This window comes from Carlito syrichta, unplaced genomic scaffold (genome assembly GCF_000164805.1).
Source record: "Carlito syrichta isolate Samal-C Ts95f unplaced genomic scaffold, Tarsius_syrichta-2.0.1 Scaffold303045, whole genome shotgun sequence".
In the NCBI taxonomy this organism is placed as follows: Eukaryota; Metazoa; Chordata; class Mammalia; order Primates; family Tarsiidae; genus Carlito; species Carlito syrichta.
In genome coordinates this window covers 994833-1018938 of record NW_007247141.1, presented here as the reverse complement: position 1 = coordinate 1018938, position 24106 = coordinate 994833, and the positions used below count along the sequence as shown (strand labels likewise).

At 35.9% G+C, this 24106-nt stretch overlaps 1 protein-coding gene across 1 annotated transcript in view; it reads left to right on the top strand.

Moving 5' to 3' along the window:
• The window catches only part of LOC103259874 (dystrophin-like), a 118163-nt gene extending 94741 nt beyond the window's left edge, over positions 1-23422 (top strand). Inside the window, exons 7-8 of the mRNA XM_008057533.1 lie at positions 15634-15753; positions 23066-23422. Coding sequence (XP_008055724.1) covers positions 15634-15753; positions 23066-23422 — 477 coding nt within the window. The remainder of the gene's footprint in view (positions 1-15633; positions 15754-23065) is intronic.
• Positions 23423-24106: the final 684 nt, after the last annotated feature.

Below are 24106 nucleotides of genomic sequence, written 5' to 3'. Positions count from 1 at the left end.
TTTTGTTATAGCAGTAGAACATGGACTAAGATGTTTGTCTTTACAAATATAGCATAACTAGGTTTTTCATATTTGAAAAAAAAATCAAGCATATTCCTGGAAGAGAACAGTGCAGGGTATGTGATTGATAAAGACTGTGCTTTCCTGGAAGAGAAACTCCATAGAGATTACCTGCAATGCAAATGGAAATATTAAGACTAAGAATTTTTTAAAATATATTTTTACCTTCAATTTATAATAACTTGAAGCAGGCTAAGCTTGATGAAAAATGAGGGTCTGTAAAAATTGCTTTCCTGTAAAATACGTCTTTTAATTTGAATAATTCCTTCTTTCTTCAGTTTATTCATACATTTACAATTATTATCCCTGGTTGCTAGAAAGCATTTTTATTCTCCTGTGATTGGGATTTCTTCAAGAATATTTCTGATCCAAAATTACGAAGGTATTTCATTCTAATAAATGCTATAAAATATTAAAACTAGATCTGAGTTTTATTGTTGGATAACGGCCTTGCTCAATTTATGAAGACATACCCACACACACATAAAAGAACTCTTGTGATTGGTCAAGGATTCGGGTTGCCACATTCAGCAAACAAAAACACAGTAAGGCTAGTTAAATTTAAATTTCAGATAAACAACAAATACTTTTCTAGTATAAATATGTCTTAAATTGTTCATTGTTTATCTGACATCTGCATTTTTATGGGTGTCCTTTATTTTTTCTGGCAAGTCTGCTCAGGATCTGGTTCTTCCATTTATGGCTTTGAAAGAAAAAATCTGCTCCCTTATCTCGTACCTCCTAAATCTGCTTTTTTGCTCAACTTCATTCTTTTATATCATTTTCTCAGATCTTGCTTCACAATTTTTCCATGCAGATAAAAGATACCTTGCTGTGTAAGTTCTAGAAGTATTTATTTATTTATTTAATGTGCTTCGGATTTCATTGACAAATGGCTAGCCCTTGCCATTACTGCCCCCAAGCAGTCCTTTGGCCACAGTCGTTCAAGATCAAGCATTTAAGGGGAGTTGTACATCCACTACACCATCAGGAAAAATAAATAAAACATTATAATGATGATGTTAAAATTGTGACTATGATAAGTTAACTTGTCACATAGATTTTAATTGAACATCTGATAAAGAAGTTAGATCCAGTGCTAGTTCTCTAGTTATACCACTTTTCCTACGTGGATAATACCCTTCTCTGATTTACACTGCTCCTGCCCTCCTTTCCTTGCACTACACTGGAAGTTGCATGCAGAGTGTTTCTGTATAGCCAAATTGCTTCTCTCTGTCTGATGCAGGAACCTTTTAGCCAGTTTGAAAGTGGACAGAAAGTAGAGTTAGTGCTGACTAAACTGCACTTAATAAATGAGGTATGATCATTGATGGATAAATCCCACATAATATTTGTCCTATGATGGGACAATTCCAAGACATCTTTCCCACAGACTCTCAGAGATTTCCCAGCAAGACAGAGCCCCAAATGTCCACAGGGTAACTTGCTTCACATTCCCACGCTCTCATAACACCTCGTGAGTTGCCTTCCATGTAAACTATTTATTCCTGAATCTTTTGCTTAGGATATGTTTTGGGAGGAATCTAACCTAAGACAACCTTTTTGCCCTGAAAGCCAGAATTCCAGTTCCAGCTCTACCACTAACTTAATTTGTGATTTTCAGAAATTACTTTATTTCTCAGGTTCTCCGTATCTTCACTTTAGAATAAAAATATTGAGCCACTTTAGAATAAAAATATTGCTATCTTGTATTCCTTCTAGTCATGATTTTAAAGTGTCTAATAGTTTTGAAGCGTGAGGTATTTAAGGAAAGGGCAGGATTAGAGCAGTGATGTTGAACTTCAGAAGGTGCTAGATATCTGGAGTGTAAAAGAGAAAGCCAGGAATGAGGACTCCAAAAGAGAAGTGAAAGAAGAATGTTAGCTTAGCCATAAGTGTGGATAACTTAGGGCAACTACAAAGAAAGGTCTTAGCTTGGGACTCTTCATTAAGATTAGACAGACCATTCAGGATCTTAATATTCTGACACTCACCTGAAATGTTTTGTACTTTCCTCTGGAAGATATAAAGTAAATGAAATGGAAAATATTTGACTAATATTGTCACAAAATTTACATAGGCTGTCCATTTCTTGAAAATATGCCATTTCTGATAATCATGAAATTTCCTTGAAAAAAATAACTTAAAATAAAAAAAGGCAACAAGATTATATGCAAGTTAATTATGTAACTATTTACAACCAGGAAAGTACATCAAAAGAACAGAAGAAATTAACTTGCTGGCTTTGAGAGTAAGTCCAACTCCTACTTTTAACTATTTGAATGTACATCATGACAGATTATTTTTAATAATATTGAGACAAGGGAAAGACTCATAATCAAGAGAAGGCATGACAATTAATAATGCTCTTTTGTTACTTGGAGTAATTTTGATGAGAAGGAAATAACTTTACAAAATCAAACAATTTTTTAAAAGAATTGAATTTATTTAAATGTGAAACTTGTACATTATGTTTTCTTAAAAGTATCCACTAAATGGAATACTTTTTTGTTTGACTTTTAATGTTTCATAAAACTAAAGAGAATAAATACTCCTTCTTTAGGTAACTGAGTTCAACCAAAGCTTTATTTAGTAATTAAATCACTTTGTAGCTTCTTTTTCCAAGAACTTTAAATCTATGAAAATAAGGGTTTTTTTTTTTTTAATCTAGCAAAAAAAGTACATCAGTAACCTGGAGTATCCCCTGTGTGTGTGTGGGGGGGGGGACTTCCCCCTGCTGCATTACTACACTTCTAACCTAATATAATATTTAGGTTATTCATTTTTAGTTTTCTGTAGATAGACGTTAAATCCTTGAGCCATTGCCATTTTTTTCTTAAAGACGATTATAGATGACAAAATTGAAGAAAAGATGCAAATTTTGTTGCCGGGAATTTATTTAAATTCTGCTCAGATCAGAGGGTGCATTCTCTCTCTCTCTCTCTCTCTCTCTCTCTCTCTCTCTCTCTCTGTCTGAATTGGAGGGCAAGATAAAAATGTTTGCAATTCTTGCAAGTATACCGTGAATATTACAGATATGCTTTTGTATATTCTGTGACAGGATCCTTTGCTATCTTCATTTCAACAGCATTTTATTATGAGGCAGGCCAGAAATTCAAGCACTGTGAAATGCCATAAAGATAAGTCACTTTTATTGAATCTGCCAATTAGGCAACGTAAAGCAATTGATCCTATAGTGGTGGATACTATTAAATCTAGCCAAACTCTTAGCTCTAGGTAACTCAGAAAAGTTCAATTTGCCGCAAATGTTAGAAGAGACCATTCATTTTTCATATATATGGTATTGGGGAGAAAATGTAGAGGCATGCTTTAGATTTGAGGCACCCAAGGCTGATTCTCTCAGAGGGCGGAGTGAACAAATTGAACCTCTCATTCCCCTGTGAAGAAACATGTCACAAATAATGCTAATTGGTCATTTATTTCTTAAGGGATGGATATTATTAGTGATGTTGATAAGGAATGAAAAGATTTCCCTTGAAGGAGTAGTGAATCTATTGAGAAGTAAAAGCCTTGAGTTTGAGATTTCATTAATGGGAAAGACTTTTGCCATATTGGAAGCCATTTTCATCAAAAGAAATTTTTTGACTGTGAAATCCTTTGTCTCCTGGCCTGGTCAGACTTGGATGGTGTTTGAGGTTTAGTTTACTAGCACTTACCAATTCTTTTGAGAGATTTAAACTTTGGTCATGGATACATTATCTTAGTATCAGCATCAACAAAGACTTTACCATACAAATTATTAGAATTTGTGGATATAAATGTAAAATGTGCACTATATTCTGACTTCCATAATTGTTCTATGGTAAATACTGATTAATATAAATTAATAACCATGTAGAAGTTCAGTTACCTATTCTTTCCTTGAATCTTATTTAATCTCAAACATTTGGGTTTCCAAGATTGTGAAATATCCTCATCTGGTGACCTTTAAAAGGATCTAGATGTTCATATAACAGGGAAGGTTTAGATATAATCCTGCCAAAGGATATGACATTTCATTTCATTCCATTGCATCCTTTTCCATCTCATTGAACAAATTCTCATTAAAGCACACAAATTCTGTGAAGAATACAGAAACCAATCATATATAGAAACTTCCTTAAGAAGTTCACATTCTGAACATCAGATGAATTCACAGAAATAAATGACCATTATTCACAATGAACTATGGCAAATGGCAAAAGAGAGTTGAAAACTGTGATTTGCTTGAGCAAAGGAAATAAGGTGAGAAAATGTCAGGTGTGTCATTCATTTGGGTCATGTGTTGCATTTGTAACACACCATCACTATGTTCAATGCTGATGGATTAAAGCTTGCTCATGGAGGGTCTTGTATGTAAGACTCAGGCATTTGTAGTTATTCCATAAAATAGGGAACCATTCATTATTGATGAGAAATTAAACTAAAGAGAACAGCAATTTTTAAAAATTATCTTAATATTTAGGGAAAAAATGTCTTGTAAGATAAATGAGAACACAGAGAAACAGGAGGCCAGAAAACATGTTTTGAGAATATTGCAGAAAGTATGTAGAGTCTGAATTAAGGTGTAACCAATGAAAATTGTGAGCAGGTGTAAGAAGAATTTTGAAGATCAGAAGTGGAACAAACAGGGCTAGATTTAGGGGATGAAAATAGCGCTCGAAATGATAGATTCTGAGACTGGGCAGTTGGAATCCCAGAGCTGGAATTAAGAAAATAGACAATATAAGATAAATGCAATAGTTGAAAGTAGGATGAGTGTTTCAGATAAGCCTGACAATGCCTTAGACTCAAGTAGTGCTTTTAGTGCCCAGAGAGCTCTCTCATCTTCAGCAAGATTGCTATTTCATGTTATTAGTTACTGCTATGAAGTTCCATTATATTTCCTGTCTTTTTGTCCTCATAAGTGTTTAATGAAAATTTAATTGTTATAATGTTAAAGGAAAACAGTATAATAAGGGGAAAAAATGCTACAACCCAAGAGCCAGACCTCTTCTGCATTTCTGCAATAATTGCCAGAATACTTAACAAACAATGAATGCTCATTCATTGTTTTTTAGAACTAATGTTTTAATATTTCTGACTAGTTCTATTCAAACAGGCTTCATCATTGCTATCTTTCTGACAGGGACATAACAAATTTAAAAAAACATAAAAAAGTTGTGAGTAGGGCCAAGAAAGCAACTTGTAAAGGTAAGGAAAAAAGACATCTGTAAAGTGGCTTATGTGGAGATATTACCTCTGGTGTCCCCTATATTTGACTTTTCTTCTTTCATTTTATCTCTGTTTCATTCCATTATTCAAGTATCTACATAGGTCTAAACTATTTGGTAATATTATTTTGACCTAAATAAGTGGAAATTAATGTAAATAATAACATCACACTCATATAGTCCATGTGGTAGAGTGTGCATGATACTCAGTTATAATTTTTTAAAAATCAAGTGGAGAAGACTTGTAATTTTCCATCAACTTCTGTTAACAAGCAGCAGACTCCAAGCATAGCTTGGCATATTAGATGTTATTGATTATTAAAATAATTCAGAAAATCCTTGCCCATGTTATTAGTATTACAAATCAAGTGATTTTAGCTAACAGATTACTATTTAGTTAATTAGAAATTACTGAATCTTGATTCAATAACATTTCTCAAATTTTTGCAGTATTCTTTTAAAGTACATCAATGCATCTACTAAAATCATACCTTCCCCAGACCCCTAATCTTAAAGGCACTAACTTTGGTGCTAATACTTAATTACTCCTGTAATGCTTTCTCATTAGGAATTTCTAGCCTTTGGGTTAGGGTTTGAAAAAAGGAAAAGAAAGGACCCGATTTCTCACTTGCTAACTTAGAGTCATGTAAAGTGTCCCTATTTTCTTGGACCAGTGCTGTACCAATAACTTTCAGTTATTTTGAATAGGTAATAGAATATTAGTAAATGTATATGAATTATTTAATTGTATATGGAACATTTTAGAATACATTTTAGGGAAGCATCTTTAACAAGAAAGCTACAAAAGATATAATAACATGAATTTTAAGGCAGTAATTTTCTTTTTTTTTTTATTGTATATATATTTATTTTGTGACTTATCATAAACATATTATAATTTTTAAAATTACATTAACATGAACAGCAGGCAAATTAAAGCAAAATAAATATGGTAAAACTAGCATATATGAAAGTTACATTTAAGTTCAGAAACATTGAATGGTATTACTTTTGTTAATAAAACATAAAATACCATGGAGACATAATAGTCAAAATTTACAGTATAGCCATATATGAAACAAAGTATGATATAAACAAAAGGACATTTTAAAATAATACAGTATATGAAACAGTTTTATGATGTTTATTTTGTGAAAAAATGGAAACAATTTTGTGGTAGATATGATTGGTTGTTACAGATTTGATTTCTCTCTACTGTTGTGAAAAAGATTTTAGCTATAAAATGAAGTGACAAATGTTCCTTCCAGGCATGATCGATAAAACTCTCCCATAGGAGATTTCTCACTATCTTAGGCACCAACTAACTAACTGGGAGCAAGAGATACATAAATAGCACTAATAAAATGCAGATTAGCATTTAAAATGATGCACAAAAAAAGTGTATGGGGAGTCAGGATTTATTGAAGTTCACAAAAAAAGAGAACAATAATGTTAGAGGAAGCAGTAATTTTCTTAAATATATTCGTGTGTCTTACAACAAAATGCACACCCATAAATCCCATTCTATATGAAGTTGCATATGGTACTTACTGCCTTTGTGTAAAGAATATAAACTTGTTAACTACAGAATATTAATATCTTATGATTAATAGTTCTGTTATGAACAGAATCATTTCTACGAATACAACTGCCAATACTCAGTAATCCAATGAAACTGATAATAATGTATACCGAGTGAAATTTTGTATTCTGCTGATAATTAAGATCTAGTTCATATCTGGTAAGAATGAAAAAACAATCTACTAAATGAAATATTTTTACATGATGTTATACAGTTTCAGCACATTTAGAATACTGGATAATTAAAACATATGTAATGATTGCTAATGTATTGAGAATAAATACTTGATGCTCAGAAGTTCTCTTTCCATGGATCTTGATCTAAGATTGGAATGATACAATGATGTCAGAAATAGAAGAAAATAGACATTTCTTCATCATCGACCAATTCTGCTAAGCACTGTGCTAGCATATTCTTATGCTTCATTTAACTCCACTACTAATCCTGCCCTGGAGACATTTTAATCCTTAATTTTACAGACAAATAATGTGTTTAAAGAGGTTAAGGAGTCGTTTAAGGTAATTTTGGTAGTAATTGATAGACTCTGATTTTAAATTTGACCTGTCTGCCTTTGAACCCACACCTTTCCATTCTGAGATTCCAGTGAAGCTTGATTCTACCTGAGATCCTAGAGGCTAGAGCAAATACAGAGAAGTGGCAAAGAGATTTGGGGATATTGTGGTACTCGGTATCCTAGATTGGGAATGTTTGGATGGAAGAGACAGAGACTGGGTACGTGCAAGTCTTCAAGCTCAGAGTAAGCAGGAGGGAAAGCGCATGTTAGTGGTGTCTGTGCATGAAATGTTCAGAAGTAAAATGCTTAAGGGAATGATTTGTCAACATTAATCCTATAGCACTTTCTTTAAAATAGAGGCAAAAGAACCCAAAAAGAAATCAAGAGGAAAATTGGCTTATAATGAGAATGGCAATACTGTCTGAGTAGGAGGATAATCAGTGGAACTGAATTTCAAAACTATATTCTGTTAGCCAATCAATGCATATCATTTTCTCTGTGCTCTGTCTAAAACCTTCCAACCTAAGCCCCCCTCCTAATAATACGTTCTTTTTCAATAAAGTCGGGCTAAAGGCATTTTACAATTTTTATTAAATGTCCTTGGTGTTCAATTTATTCTGATATTAATGGTGTAACTACATGCAGAATGTATAAATGGATGCATGCATGGATTGTAGAAAGAAAAGAGGCAGGAGAATTGATGCCTATAATTTAGTGATTAGGGTCTGCCCTCTGTACTCCATGGCATATCTTTGACCATCCTTTGTTTGTTGGAGTCTCACTCTGTTGCCCAGTCTGGAGTGCAGTGGCACACTCCCGGACATCCCAGCATCAACCTGCTGGGCTTCGGTGATCCTTTCACCTCAGCCTTCCAAGCAGCCGGAATTACAGGCATGTGCTACAACATCCGGCTAATAATTGTGATTTTTATTGTAGAGATGAAGTCTCGCCAAGTTGCCTGGACTCAGACAATCCATTTGCCTTGGCCTCTCAAAGTACTGGGATTACAGGCTGAGCCACTGAGCCCAGACTTCTAATTATTTTTAACAATGTATGATACCACTAGGTCAGGTAGTTTGAAGTTACTTGTGTTAATTTCATGTAAATAATTTGCAAGTTCAAGTATTATGTAAGGATTTAATACTTGTTACATATTTCTCCAGATCTTATAACTTTGCTTTAACTTAGTAATTCTTCTCCTGGGTTTGTAAAGTCACATTTTATATCAAATTTTTGCTAATCCATTTATCCATTCATTATTTTTGTTTTAGCTTAGAGTGGGGTAAAACTGAGGATTGATGACATAAGTAGATTGCACGTAGGGGAAGTTTGGGCTTCTAGCTGGCCCTCTCTACCCCAGTAGTGGACCAGGTACCTACTGTGATGCCACGTGCCTCTTCCCCCTTCCTGCCCTCCCTCCTCTAGCAGTGATCAGTGTTAGTTGATCCCACCCTTGTGCTCATGAGACCAGTGATCAGAGCCCACTTGAGTGAGAACATGCGGTATTCAGTTCTTTGTTTCTGTGATAGTTCACTTAGTATGATGGTCTCCAGCTGTGTCCCTATTGCTAGGAAAGCCGTGATTTTGTTCTTCTATATGGCTACATCATATTTCATCATGTATATGTACCACATTTTCTTTATCCAATCCACTTTTTTGTTTTGTTTTGTTTTTTGGGTTTTTTTTGAGTTGGAGTCTCACTCTGTCGCCCTGACTGGAGTATCCAATCCACTTTTAACGGATATCTGGGTTGCTTCCATGTCTTTCCTATCATAAAAAGTGCTGCAAAAATATGTATATGCTGGTGCCTTTTTTGTGGAGTAATTTATGTTCCTCTGGGTATATTCCCAAAGGAGGGACTGCTGGATAATATGGAAGCTCAATTTTTGTTTCATTGAGAAATTGTTATACTGCTTTTCACAAAAGTTGAACTAGCTTACATTTTCACCAACGGTGCGAAAGTCTTTTCTTTTCTTTGCAGTCCGTGCCAGCACCTATTGTTTTTTGACTTTTTAATGATAGCCATTCTCACCAATGTTAGTTGGTATCTCCTTTTAGTTTTAATTTGCATTTCTCTGATGATTAGTGAGGCTGATCGTTTTTCATGTGTTTGTTGCCTGCGTATATAGCTTCCTTTGAGAAGTGCCTGTTCATGTCCTTTGCCCACTTTTTAATGCTTTCCCCCCCCTTTTTCTGTCAATCCATTTGAGTTTCTTGTATTTCCTAGATATCAGGCCTTCTTTAGATTCATTGCTTGCTAATATTTTCTCATTCTGTGGGTTATCTCCTTACTTTCTTGATGGTTTCTTTTGTTGTGTATATGTTTTTTAATCAGATAAGCTTCCATTTGTCAATTTTAGATTTTACTGTATTTACTTTTGAGGATTTGGCTGTGAATTCCTTGCCTACTCTAATGTCCAGGAGGGTGTTCTCTAAGTTTTCTTCTAAGATTCTTATAGTTTGAGGTTTCACATTTAAGTCCTTGATATAATTTGAGTTAGTTCTGTACCTCAGAGGTTTATTAGAAGATAATGGTCAGAATGTATTAGATGAGGGTAAAATAGGTGAATATTGGGTTCTTGCCATTTGGTTTAAAATATTTTTCTGAATATGCCTATAGGTTTAAAAAATTAACAAGATGCTAATATTTACTGAGTGTATACTTTATTTCATGCAAGATGTAATGTAATTATACCTTCTTCAATCTTCCTAACCATGTAAATAAATACGTATTCTTATTTATGAATTTTACAAATTAGGAATCTGAGACCTGGTGTGTTTCACAGCTTTCTCAAGGTCCCATAGCTGGTTAGTTATGCATCCAGGAATCACACACAGAAAATTTTACTTCAGATCCTATAATTTTGATGACAGTTATACTGTCTTCTCATGATTATGCACATATTTTTGATCAACCGAGTTCATACTATGTCCTTTTCCACATATATTCTGAAACATGTTTGGGTACATTAATTTTCTATTCTGTTTCTAAAAACAGTTTTCAAAATATTTATTGAATCCCCTTTCTACTATTGAGAAGCAATTAGTGCTTTTACAATCTTTCAAATCTCTTCACCGAAATGGTCTTTTAGAACCCCCTCTGGTAGCTTTAGAAGTTGGTAAAAAACATAAATATTCACTTATAACAATAAAAATAATTTCTGATATAAAGACTAATAATACTCTGCAGTCACATTTAAGTAAGTGGATCTCAAAGGTTCTTCTAGAAGAGCTTGTTGGGGAAGCTTATTTAAAAATATTCAGTAAATTTACAACAAAGTTGCACACCTTTAGTAGATTGTCATGGTAGCTATACAATACTGTGAACAGTCAGGCTTAGAAAATAGAATATTTGACTGAACATAAAATTGAAAGTTATTTCCAGATTAATTTATTCAGGGTAGCAGGGGATATGGAGACCAGCCCAGTGCCCAGAGTTGATAGAAAGAAGAAAGTAAGAATGGGCCATGGGGGAAACAGAGCAAGAAAAATAAATTGCTTACCTCCACATCATTTCCTTTTTAAAAAAATTCTAATATATTTTGATTTGGGTTTGAAGCTTTCTTTTGAAAAAACAATTATGTCTAGATGTATTGCATTAGCTAATTGATCATTAGTATCTAGGGATATTTTTGTTCCTGAGGCAGCTTTTCTAATACATTACTTTCCTAGATGTTGACTAACCCTTAGTCTAGAAACTTCTGATTTATTAAGGTCCTTTGCTAGTTTTATATTTGATACAAATTCTGTTCTCATTAGTCTTCTGTGTACATTTATTCAGCTCGGCTTAAACACTGCAAACCACTTAAACTTAATATTTGTTGTTGAACATCTTTGTAACTATATTAATTTTAAGGTTTTTTTTTTCTTTTGTAGACTGTAGATGGACTTAGAATCCATGCAACCACATGGTCTATGTTGTTTCTATATGTGTGCGTGTGTGTGTGTAGGACCCACAAGTGTTGACAATTTTCTGTTGGTTAATCAATGACGTAGGAAGATGAGTAAAATAAACTATATATATAGGTAACTGCTGCCCTTTCCTATTACTGATAGCTGAGCCTATACTATAACCAGAGGAATCAGTAATAAAACAAAAGCTCCTCTCATGGAGCTTACAAGAGACCCAACATTGGTTTTGTTTTCAATTAAAGTACCTTTTCTTTTAAAAACAATATTGCTCTTGACCTCTAAACATGAAATTCAAAAATTTCCCCAGCCTTATATTTTCCTACGTTGTCATTTCCTAAACATTATTTCACATTTGTGCTTAGAAAGGGTAAGATAGCATAGGTCTAGAGTAAACACTGAAATGACTCTAGAGTTGTTTTAAGCTATTTTTGAAAATCAGTTTGGCATGAATGAAAGTCAGAAAAACTCAGTACCACTAAAGACATTTGAAGAAAGTAGAAGAAAAGTCATTTAAATCATAAAATCGGAAACATGTACTATTGGGAGTAACAAATTTTGTCAAGTTCTTTAACTAGAGAATTATTTAGAAGAAATACAATTATTCACAGTGGTATAACAAAGTCTAAATTTGTCAAATCTAAGCATTTTTAATGTTAAATTTCACTGTTGGCCTTTTCTTTTGTCATGAGGAAAAATTATTATTTGACATTAGAGAGCAAACATCACTGACATTTGTATCTCTCTAATAATGGTATAGAAATTTAATTAGGAGTATGGCATTTTTTAAATCTGGCATTTTTGCAAATCACTTTTTAAATAGAAATAATGAAAAGAAATGCATAATAAATACCTAGTATGTGTGTACATGTGTACATATATGTGTATAAATTATAAACTTTTAATAAGAAAAAAATATTTAACTATCATATATTACAGCATTTTAATTTGAAGTTAACATTTTCTGGTAGGCAAATATTTTAGTATACTTCTCTAGGGATATAGCTATATCTGGAAAAAATTGGCTCATATTTCAGGCTTAATTAACAGATCAACTGTAAATCTCCATTGTATAAATCCAGTTATGAGAAATTCAAATCCATAAGATGTCAATATTTAACTAAAAATTTAAGTACATATAGCTTTACAAAACAGTGTATTTTTAAAATAGTAGTCCTGAGAAAACGTGTCTTCCAACTAGGGAAGCAAGCAGGCATTCTTTACCTCAGTGATCAAGGCAATTGTTCATAGACACCTAGGTTGGCAGACTAATTTAACTGTTTAACTCTACCTTTTTTTGTTTGGCATTTTGCTACTTGTAGGAATCAGCTTAAAAAATAGACTCTAGATTTTATAATCTTCTGTCTATGACTGATATTGAAAATATTAGCTAATCTTGTAATATTCATTAATATTTGCTTTTGGAGTTGAGGCCTGAGAAAATAGGACACATGCTTTCAATTTTGCAGTAACTTCTGTCTTGTAACTATTGGGTATGTGCAAAAAAGTCAGTTTAAACTTTTTTTAGTTTAATCCCTGAGTAGAAGAGAAAGAAGAGATAAATTTTTAAGTCATAGAAGATAAGATACTGGAAATAACATTTAATAAAATGCAGCTTATGCAAATCTACCCCAGTGCTATGCAGTTTTCAGGATTCTTAGTCACTGTGGAAAGCCTTTACATGTCCCTTTATTTTGTGTTTGATGTTAAGGCTGTCAACTCATGGCTAGCTTTAATGGTACCTTGTGCTAGCCCTCCTACAAGGGCATAACCTGTGAACCATAGATCAACATGGCAAGAATACCATTTCTAATTTTAGAACAAATAAACAGGCAAACAAAATTAGATATCTAAGTAACAGAGAGAGTAAATAGTACATTTGACCACATATGCTTTTAGAAGACTCAATCTGAGTCAGGAAGTAAGCATGCCATGGATCAAACATTGATTTTTTAAAATAGTTCTTTGCTGAAAATAATTTATGTGTAAAAATGAGAAAAGTATGGCATTGTTTCCTAATATATGTAATTATATATACTCATTAAATAGGAGGAAAAAATAACTGGCTAAATTCACAAAACCAACATATGACACATTGGCCACCAAGTTATTATTTTAATTTTTAAAATTCCTGGCTGACACATTTAAAATGTTCCCAGTCCTGGCTTATATAACTTAGAAAACACAGACTCAACTTGACTGTCAAGGACAACTCTGAATGCTAATGTTTCCATTTTCTGCCTCATGGCAGAAAGAGTTTTATTAACCAGTGTTAGCTCTGGAATGTCAAAGCTGTGATAGACAGTATAGACTCCACACATGAAATAGATGCATAGTCATTTCATCTTAAATTGCTTCTCTTGAAAATGTAGCATGAAAATCTAGAGAGGAGAAGTAAAAAGAAGTGATTTTTACAGTGTTCTAAAATGTTGAGGCTTGAAAAATAAGAAGCCTAGGATAAAAATTCTCATGCATTTAAGGTTGTGATTCAGCCATTCTATTAAACTTCCTCATAGCTGCCATAGGGTTTGAATAACCAAGAACTAGACTAATAGATGCCAAGTGTCACTGTTTTATAAGTAGGGAAAGCAAGTTTGCCGAAAGTAATAGGCAACATTCCAAACCTACAGCTCCATCCTTGTGTTATATAACAAGATGTTCTAAGAAGCAAATTCGGTGACTAAAAGTTTCTAAAACCTATTCAGAGAAATCCCAATAAAAATTAGTGTAGCAGCGTAAGGTCTTGGTGTATCTGAAGTGCCCAGATGGAAAATATTTGGTTCGAGAACAGCATCCTCTGCTTACTGCTCTTTTGTTTACCCTCACTGTATTCCTCTGTTTACCTTTGCTTATTTTTGCAAAAAAAAAGAAATTGTATGCCATGTTTTGTTTTACTTTTTAAAGTTGGGAAGTACTATTTTGGGACCTCTTCATGAGAGAAAATAACTTTTTCAGAGTCACGTTTGCAGGTTAGAAAGCTAGGATTTGAATTATTCTGATTTTATTCTCAGGTTAAGCTAAAAAAAAGTGGTCATTTTCTGCTGAGGTTAGTTGTAATTGTATTTACACTAAAAATAACTAATTCCCCTTACTATATTGTAATCTTTGTGCTGCCAAGAAGGACCAAATTCATCTGTGCATATTGTCCTCACTTCTTCATATGGCAACACTTATTTGACAAATGTTTATTGATCTGTGTTTGCTTAGAGTGTAAAGTGAGGACAGAGAACATTTATGTTCTAGTGGATTATATATTACAGTAAGTAGAGAAAAAACACACACGACTAAATTAATACACAAGAAAATATTGAGTTATGACAATGTTATGATTAAAAAATGACAGAAGCAGAGAATAACCAGGGAACACCTTTAGGTAGCATGGAAAACCTCTCTGGGTAGTTAATACTTAGCTTGAGTTCTGAATTATATGGAGAGATCATGTAAAGATCTGGGGAGAAAGCAAATCAGGGAGAGAGAACAGCTTGACTTATTTGTGGAAAAGAGTAAAGATAAGTATGTCTGAAGCAGTGTGAGAGAGCAAGAATAGTATACAAGGATTGGAATTGTAGGCAAATGCTAGATCATATCAAGATTTCAGAAAAAGAAGTTGGATTTTCCTTCATAGTGTAATATGAATTCACTGGTTTTTATACAGAGGAATGAATTCTGATTTATAGTTTGAGCAGAAGAAAAGGAACCAGTAAAGGAACTAAAAAGCAGCATATAGGTAGAAGCATAATCAGAAGGTAGCACATGAAGGTCAAGAGAAGAGGGTACTAATAATGAATAATGAAGAGGTGGTCAGTTAGGTGAGTAGTCAAAATGTCAAGTAAGATGCTATCAAAAAATGGCTACTAGATATGGAACCTGAAAGTCAGTGAAGTGGGCAAAGCGAGTAGTAGGATCAGTAAGTGGAGAAAGTAGCTACAGAAAACACATATTTTTTCAGGCAAGATCAACACATAATAGGAAAGTAGCAAGAAGAGTTTGTTGATTCGAGGTAGTTTTAGTTGTGTGGTGATGGAGAATTTCAGTCGAGAAGGAGAGCTTGAAGATATAAGAGGTACAAGTAGTTTTAGTAGAAAAGTCCTTAAAAAGGTGAGAGGAGAAGAGATAAGGAACAAGACTGTACCATTCCCAACATGTAGCCTCTTTATCAACTTTCAAGTTAAAATAACAATAGAAACTTGTAGATTTTGTTGATTACCGGCAGAAAATTTGCTTGGACTGGTTCTAGTTTAATAAAAATTGTATTACCTAAGACATTGAAAAAATAAAACATATCCATTGGGAAAATTATTTCAGCATACATATCAAAGTACAATTTTAATTCATTGAACAAATTTATCTTTCAGGTTCTTCAGGAAGATCTAGAACAGGAACAAGTCAGGGTCAATTCTCTTACTCACATGGTGGTGGTCGTTGATGAATCTAGTGGAGATCATGCAACTGCTGCTTTGGAAGAACAGCTTAAGGTCAGATTATTTCCTTTCATAAACTAAAAATGAACTTCCAAATAGTTAATTACTTTTTGAAAAGTATTAAAATTTAGAGTGCAGTTTTTATATTACAAATATATTGAATGAAATGTATGCATTAAAGTTAATTCAGATTATTTTCCATTTGTACATATTTCCCTTTCCTTAACTGTACACAGTTTGCTCACAATAGTTGTCTGGTCTTTGGTGAAATACACAAGTGCAGATTAACTTTTTTTTATTATGCTGAACCATATGTAATAGAGAGCTAGTCTGAAAAATACAATATATGCACGCTTCAAACCAACAGTCTAAGACAAAAATACAAAACACAAGAAAAATAAGCATTCAATTAAATAGTGAAAAATGGAATGCTATCACGATATTTATTTCTGGAAGCCTTCAGCTGTAGTCTTGATGAAAGCATGGCAGGATGTTTAAAGTCATAGAAGTCTGGTTGGAGTAGATGCTTAGGTTTTCAATCCCTCTTTCAATCTGAGTGATAGTAGTTGTGTTTTTGAAAACACAGCTAACATATAGTAAATAAATATTATGTGAACACTTTAATATTTTTGTTTTTGCTTCCAAATGGGAAACAATAAAATGCTACTGTAAAAAAATTAAAAGGGTGTATGTGGATACACCAAAACATCAACATTAAGGGAGAACACATTTTATTGTTTTGAGTGCTTTCATAAACATACACCTACAGGTAATATTTGGGCATTTAATTTGTTCACCAAATATCTACTTTTCCTTTGTGACAGGAGTGAAAACGACTGAAATGTCTCAAGATCCAATCAATGTGGGTTTAAACGGCTTTATCAGCCCAAAGTAGTTCTAAACATAGTTTCTCCTACCTAACCTATAACACGCTTTCCTAAATCCTTATCTCTGCTTTATTCTCTTATTGTGTGAAATGTGTTTTTTTTATTCTAGTGAAATGTCATTTCCTCAGGTTGTTGCTTTAGACTGCTAATCTCCAACAATGTTATCTCATTCTCCATCATGAAATGACAAAGGGGAAATCTCGAGAATTAATAGATTGGATATTACTACAACTGGGCATTTAATATATACTGATGGCTCATGTTAATTGTTTAACGTTCAATGAAACTGCAGAAACATTTTTAAAAGGCTTATGACACCAGGTATTATAATATATCATTGAATATATGATTATATTGTACAGATAATCACATGTACTCATAACCAGCTGAAGTGCTGCATTTAAAGAAATTCTATGATTTTGATATAATAGTAACTAACTGCAAATAAGTAAAAATCTGCTACTCAATGTTCATCAGAAAATTTCAGACAAAAAAGAAGGTTGGGGAGCAGGATTTGAGGAAAGTTACTGGTTAAAACACACACACACAACTAAGGCAGACATTTTTTCTAAATCGTAGAGTATTACCAGTTAAAATAACAGCAACAAAACATTATCTGATTCATTAAAACTAGCTTCTCAATATAATTTTTTCAAGGTAATTCTTATGGGATTAAGATATCTTGAAAAACAGTCCATAGAACTCACAGAGTGGTGAGCCTAAGATTTACTGTATTCATTATCCTATTTTCTTTCATTTTCACCTTATTTTCTGTCTTTATTTCTTTAGTGCAAAGGCATCAAGTAAGAAAATTGAAAGTGTTTTGGTTATCCCCAATTAACATAAACTCTTAATGGCCACTGTCTTCTGGCCTCCTTTTCTCTTTTTAGTCCCCTTTTCCTTTGATATCCTTATTTGCCTTTACATAGCTTTTTACTGCGATCTGATTTTTACATAATTTAGACTTGTATCTTAAAAAGCAGCATTAAAATAAATTAAATGAAAAGAAAGTCCCTGCTATAACTTTTCTTTCTTCTTATCCCATCAGTTTTCTCAGTTCCAAGGAAATCCACACTTGGATTCCATACCTTTTTAAAGCATTGTCTGGAATTGCTCTGGAGTACTCAGTTCTTAATTTACTTTTAAATACAGATTATTCTTTTTCAGGTTCTTTGCAAGGGATATAATCTTGTCTTACCTAGTTTAATGTTTAAAAGCAAGATGAAGATAATGAGATGATAGTAAAGAAGGAGGAGTAGAAGAGAAATAATTTAAAATATAAAAACATAAGTAAAGTATAGAATGATAAAGCATAAAAAGATAAAGAAATTTAGCAACAACATAAATACCCTAGGCATGTGATAAGATATGTTTCATGATAGACCCAGAGGAATTTTGATAGAGGTAATTAGAAGAATTATAGGGGAAAAAAGCAGGTATATGGACCCCAAGCAGCAACAACAACAAAAATCACCAGGAATCTGAGAAGCATCCTTGTGAAGTTTTATTGGAGCACAGTTTGGTCAAATACATAACTTATTCCTCAAGACCTTTTCTTCCTCTTCCATGGTCTGCCATACTACCACAATGCCTTCATCTATTTTGTTCTAATTCTGTTGAAATGCCATCCAGAGGATCGAAAAAGATACCCAGTGGTCCTTAGCAAAGAGGTGCAGATGGGAGAAACTAGGAAGGAACTTCCCCATTTAGTAAAATAAGAAAGAGATGCATATGTAACATCCTGAATTAGAATTCTAAAAATTCTCCAAAAAAAATCTTTACATCTATTGATTTGTTCTGGGAATACTATTATTTTGATATATTAGAATTTCTTTAACTTTAATATACTTTTTAAAGTCTTTTTTAAAAGGTCAGACCATATGCTTATGGATGACATTGCTTATGAAGGATAATATCTGAAAAGCTCATTCTCTTGTAAATTAATTTGATTCTCTCTCCCTCTCTCTCTCAGAAGTTCAGCTTGTCCCTCAGCAATGTCACCACAGGTTAGAGCCTTGTCCTTAACTTGAGAGGTTTCCAGAATATCAGTGCCTAGAGAGTCTGATTTATAAGCAATGATGCTTGTTAACTACTTTTGTTGAAAAATATACTTGCTAAATTACTAAAATTGGTAATTTATGTAGAATCTTCAATCCTGGAGGGTATTGCCATATCTTTTTCTAAGAATTTCACATCCTTTTTTTTTTCAAACAGTATTTGTTATGTTCCTTCAATGTCCAGCAGATTGTGCTGGGTAACAGATAAAACAATGGAAAAAAGAACATTTGTCAATACTTTCTCTGTCGAGATTGGGTATGGTGAGCCTATTGTCTTCCATAGATACTTAGAGAAATGGTGACCATTTCTCAGGCTTTCTGAGGTGGATCAGATGCAAAATCTGTGTCATCCATGGTCACCATCGTAGGCACATATCATGGCAACTGCTCTCTTGGTACCTGCAACCTAGTATAGAAAATAAGCATTCATAAACTATTTTTAAAATGAGCAAATATTAAAGAATAAACATAACTTATTTCTGAAGAACAGGAATAAGTTTTTGCAACAGCAGATTAATATAACTTAAACTGATGTTTGAAGGCATAAGATGATTTCTGAGGAAAGTGATGTTTAAGCTAGAATCTAAATAATATTATAGGAAATTATTTTTAAAAATGTGTATTTACGGAGTACTGGCAGAGGTGAATAGAGTTTCTAGGAAAGGAAAATGGTAGATCAAGTAAGTGTGGTACCCTCAAAGAACTGAAAGTGATGGCAGAGATTAGGCAAATAGGTAGGGACTCATTTAAGAATTAGAATTAGTATGTGATACTAAACTCCACCATAATTCATTTAGTCAGGAAACATACTGAGAAGCAGTTTTCTGCCAGGACGGCAGCTTAGACACCATGGTGAGGGAGGAGCCAGGACAAACGTTCTGGCATATGTCCTCCTGGACCTGTACTAATCACATATAATCAAATGTATAGTTACAGCCATGATGAGTTCAATGTGACAAAAATATGCATTGCTAAATTACCTAACATGTTCTAGAAGGTCAAAAAGTTTTCTATACATGGCCTTAAGTGAGAGCCGAAGAATTAGTAGAATAGAATTAGGCAATACTGGAGAGTAGGAAAGTATTCTGGAGGGAAATGTATTTATTCAACAAATATTCCTTGAGTGCTTACTAGGTGCCAGCCAACAGTCTGGGCTTTAAGGTTAAAGTTATGGACAAAAATTAAATTATTCCTCTATGAGGCTTACATTCAAAACAAGCATCATTATAATAATCAAATATTTTACTATGAAAAAAGTGATAAGAACAATAAAGAAAAGAAAGAATAAGAAAGAAAGCAATTTTATATGGTGTGGTCAGCAGAGGATTCACTGAAAAGGTGGCATTAAAAAAAAAAAAACTAGAACAAGGTAGGGGAAGCTGGGCGCAGTGGCGCATGTCTGTAATCCTAGCATTTTGGGAAGCCTAGGCGAGAGGATTGCCTGAGACCAGGGGTTCGAGACCAGCCTGGGCAACTTGGTGAGACCTTGTCTCTACAATAAATAAAAAAAATTAATCAGGCACGGTGGCACGTGCCTGTAGTTACAGCTACTGGGAAGGCTGAGGCAGAAGGATCGCCTGAGGCCAGCAGGTGGAGACTGCGGTGGCCTTGAGTGTGCCACTGCACTCCAGCTCTAAAAAAAAAAAAAAAAAAAAAAGACAAGGCAGGGGAGTTATTTTGGCCATACACAAGTCCTGTGAGTCCTTTTGCATTTGAGAAAAAGCTGAAAAATACTATATTTGATGCATAAAGAAAACCTATATTCTAAGGAGATAGCTGTTTCTAATAAATAAAGAACTGGAAACATGGTTAGGCCCAGAGTTTACAGAAGATGCTTAAAAGAAAACATCTTCCAGAGAAAAGGCAGAACCATTAAAATTCCATTTTCAGATATGTTGTTCTGTATAAGTTAAAACTTAAGAGCTGTAAGAAATGTACTAAAGGTCACTAAGGCAATAGACCCAAGACAGTTTCTGGTATATAAAAAGCACTTGAATTATTTTGTTAAATGACTTTAATAAGCTAGGCTCGGTGGCTCAGCCTGTAATCACACGCCTTTGGGAGGCTGAGGTGAGTGGATTGCCTGAGCCCGCGGGTTCAAGACCCGCCTGGGCAGGCGAGACCTCATCTCTACAATAAATCAAAAAATTAGCCGGTCGTGGTAGCGTGCGCCTGTAATTCCGGCTACTCGGAAGGCTGAGGTGGAAGGATCACCGGAGCCCAGCAGGTCGAGGCTGCGGTGGCCAGGAGTGGCCACTGCACTCCAGTCTGGGCGACAAAGTGAGACTCCATCTCAAAAAAAACCAAATGACTTTAATATTGAAGTTATTGTCTACCATTTTGGAAAACTAAAAGTATATTAAAGAAATAGATAATGGCAAGCATTTTATTTTCAAGAAGGAAAACCTGGAAAACATAATTTTATAGACGATTGTTAAATGTAAGGCCATATAAATTGGTACAGTCTTATACCCATATCATGAAATTAATAAAAATGTTTGTTGCGTTAAGGAATAATATACATGAGAAAAATATATAAGAACTCATAGATTTACTTTAAAAAGGCATGAAACCAACTTTATGTCAAATGACATTAAACAATTTGTATAAATATGATGTGATATTAGTAAGATAAATTATTTGTTGGATTTACTAAATTGCCTGATCCAATGAGATACAATGCATATAAAGTATTCTGATTTCCCTAAAGTATTTTGCAAACCCTCCCGTATATGTTTATTGATAAGGTCTTCCTATCTCCCTGTGGGTTGATAGTGCAGAATGTCCGTGTTTTAATATATTCCTTTCTAGGATCTGACTTAAGTGCCTGAAAATTTGACTGAAAATGATTAAACACTTTTATTTAACCTGCAGTGTCAGAAAATTCTGGGGCAAGAAACCACTTGAGGATTTAGCTGATACGCTGTATAAATTTCGTCCCTGTAGGAATTGTTAATGGAAGATTTCCTCTTCCACGTTAACTTATAAGTCTTATAGCAGTGTCCTGTGGAGTTAGAATGCCATACACAACCATTGCATCCTAGTATTCTATGTTTTAAATCAGAAAAGTCGTGTTTAGTTTTTGAAACATCGCTGCATTAAAAAAAAAGCACTATCAGTCGGGCTCGGTGGCTCAGCCTGTAATCCCGCGCCTTTGGGAGGCTGAGGTGAGTGAATTGCCTGAGCCCGCGGGTTCGAGACCCGCCTGGGCAGCGAGACCTCATCTCTACTCTAAATCAAAAAATCAGCCGGGCGTGGTAGCGCGTGCCTGTAATTCCGGCTACTCGGAAGGCTGAGGCGGAAAGATCGCCGGAGCCCAGCAGGTCGAGGCTGCGGTGGCCGGAGTGGCCACTGCACTCCAGTCTGGGTGACCGAGTGAGACACCAACTCAAAAAAAAAAAGTAAATCTGATCAAGTCCTCTTCCTACTGAATGCCTTCAGGAAACGCAGCTCACATTCTGAATGAAAGGCAAACCCTCCATAGGCCCTGACTCCTGCCCACCTCTCAACCTCAGCCCCAGGGCCTTTGCACCAGCCGTTTCCTCAGCCAGGTGTGCTCCTCCCCTGACTCTTTGCTTGGCTGAGTCCTGCTCATCCTTCAGATTCAGCTCAGGCATCACTTCTTTTGAGAGACTGCCCTGACTGTCACCCACCTGGAGTAGCCCTCCCCTTCCTCCCGCCCAGTCACTCTGTTGCGTTTCATCCCCCTGTGTGGGTTTCTCCACCCCACCGATCACCTTCTCATGTCATGCCTTCTAGGACATCAACTCCAAGAGACCGAGGACTTGGCTTTGTTCACTGGTAACCTCAGCACTTAGAACACTGCCTGACAGAGCAGGTGCTCAGTAGCTGAGTAAGTGCTTGTCAGGCCAGGCGCGGTGGCTCACGCCTGTAATCCCAGCACTTTAGGAGGTCAAGGCAGGAGGATTACTTGAGTTCAGGAGTTTGAGACCAGCCTGGGCAACACAGCAAGACCCTGTCTCTATTAAAACGAAAAAAAATAAAAAGAGAAAAAAGTGCTTGTCCAATGAAGGAAAAGGTAGCTCCTCCCACTGCCTGTCATTCCTCCATCATTCCTTGAGCCAGAAAGTTCCCCCCATGCTCCCGGTCTCCAGGGGTCTGAGCCGCAAGTCCCACTGGGAGGGCTTAGTGCTTAGCTTCAGCTGCCATCCAAATTCTTCCCGCCTGCCTTCCTTCCCTGCCTTCCCAATGTCTTATTGAGAGCCTACTACCTGCCCAGCACTGGTCTGTGTCCTGGTGCCCAGCGTGGTCTCTGTGCTTGTGGTGCTAATGACGGGTGGGGGCAATCATGAGCTCACTTCCGCCTTAGCAGCCTCTGTTAGGTGCAAGCACTTCCGAGTCGGCTAACGCTTTAGCAAAGGTCAGTGGGAAATGCAACCAGTCTTGGGGTGGGGGTGGCAGGTAGAGGTGTCTACGAGGGACGGGAGACAGCATGGTCTTTTCAACAACTGCCTCGGGGGCCCCACTGATCTGCCCCATCCTCCGCCCGCCGACCCCTCCAAGCCCGGGTCTGCACCCTCTGCCCACCCTGTTCCTCACGGCCCCACCCCTCAGCCCCCAGGCTGGGTCAAGAGACCCCCAAAGTGCTCTCAGATGAGTAACGGAGACTCTAAACGAGACCCAGATCCCCGCGGAGTCTCTTGCCCTCGGCACACAGTCCTGGTGCTCAGCCCGCCCCGTCCACAGCTGGCCACAGGTCCGCAGGGCCCACAGTCAGCAGGGCAGCGACTCCAGGGGCCAGCATCCCGACCTAGATAAAGGGTGGGGGGAGCCAGCCGTGTGGAGGGTTGGCCCAGCCTGTTCAGTCTCGTGGGGGAGCCACATGCAGGCTCCACAGCCAAAGGGACGTAGGTTCAAAATGGACCCCAGACCAAGCAGGTCATGTCACCTCCCTAAGCCTCCATCTAGTCACCTGTGAAATGGGGGCACTGGCATTTCCCACTGCAGCTTGAATGGGACAGGGGTGTATGTTGCTGAGTTTGGGACCTGGCTACCCAGGGTGATAACAAAGTGGAGTTCTTTCCTTTCTTGTGCTTGAAGCTGTGGCCAAGATCAGGGCCCAGGGCTCAGAGTAGGAGACCGTCTATCTAATACCCATTGCTTCAATGAGGAGACGAGGTCCAGAGAGGGGCAGTGGCTTTTTTTTTTCTTTATTGAGTCAGGATCTCACTCTGTCAGGGTCTCACTCTGTTGCTCAGGCTGGAGTGCGGTGGCACGGTCACGGCTCACTGCAGCCTCAACCTCCTGGGCTCAGGCCATCCTTCCGCCTCAACCTCCCGAGTGGCTGGGACAACAAGCATGTGCTACTACACCCAGCTAATTTTTTTATTTTTTGTAAAGATGAGGTCTCGCTATGTTGCCCAGGCTGGGCTCCAACTCCTGGGCTCAAGTAATCCTCTCACCTTGGCCTCCCAAAGTGCTGGGATTAAAAGTGTGAGCCGG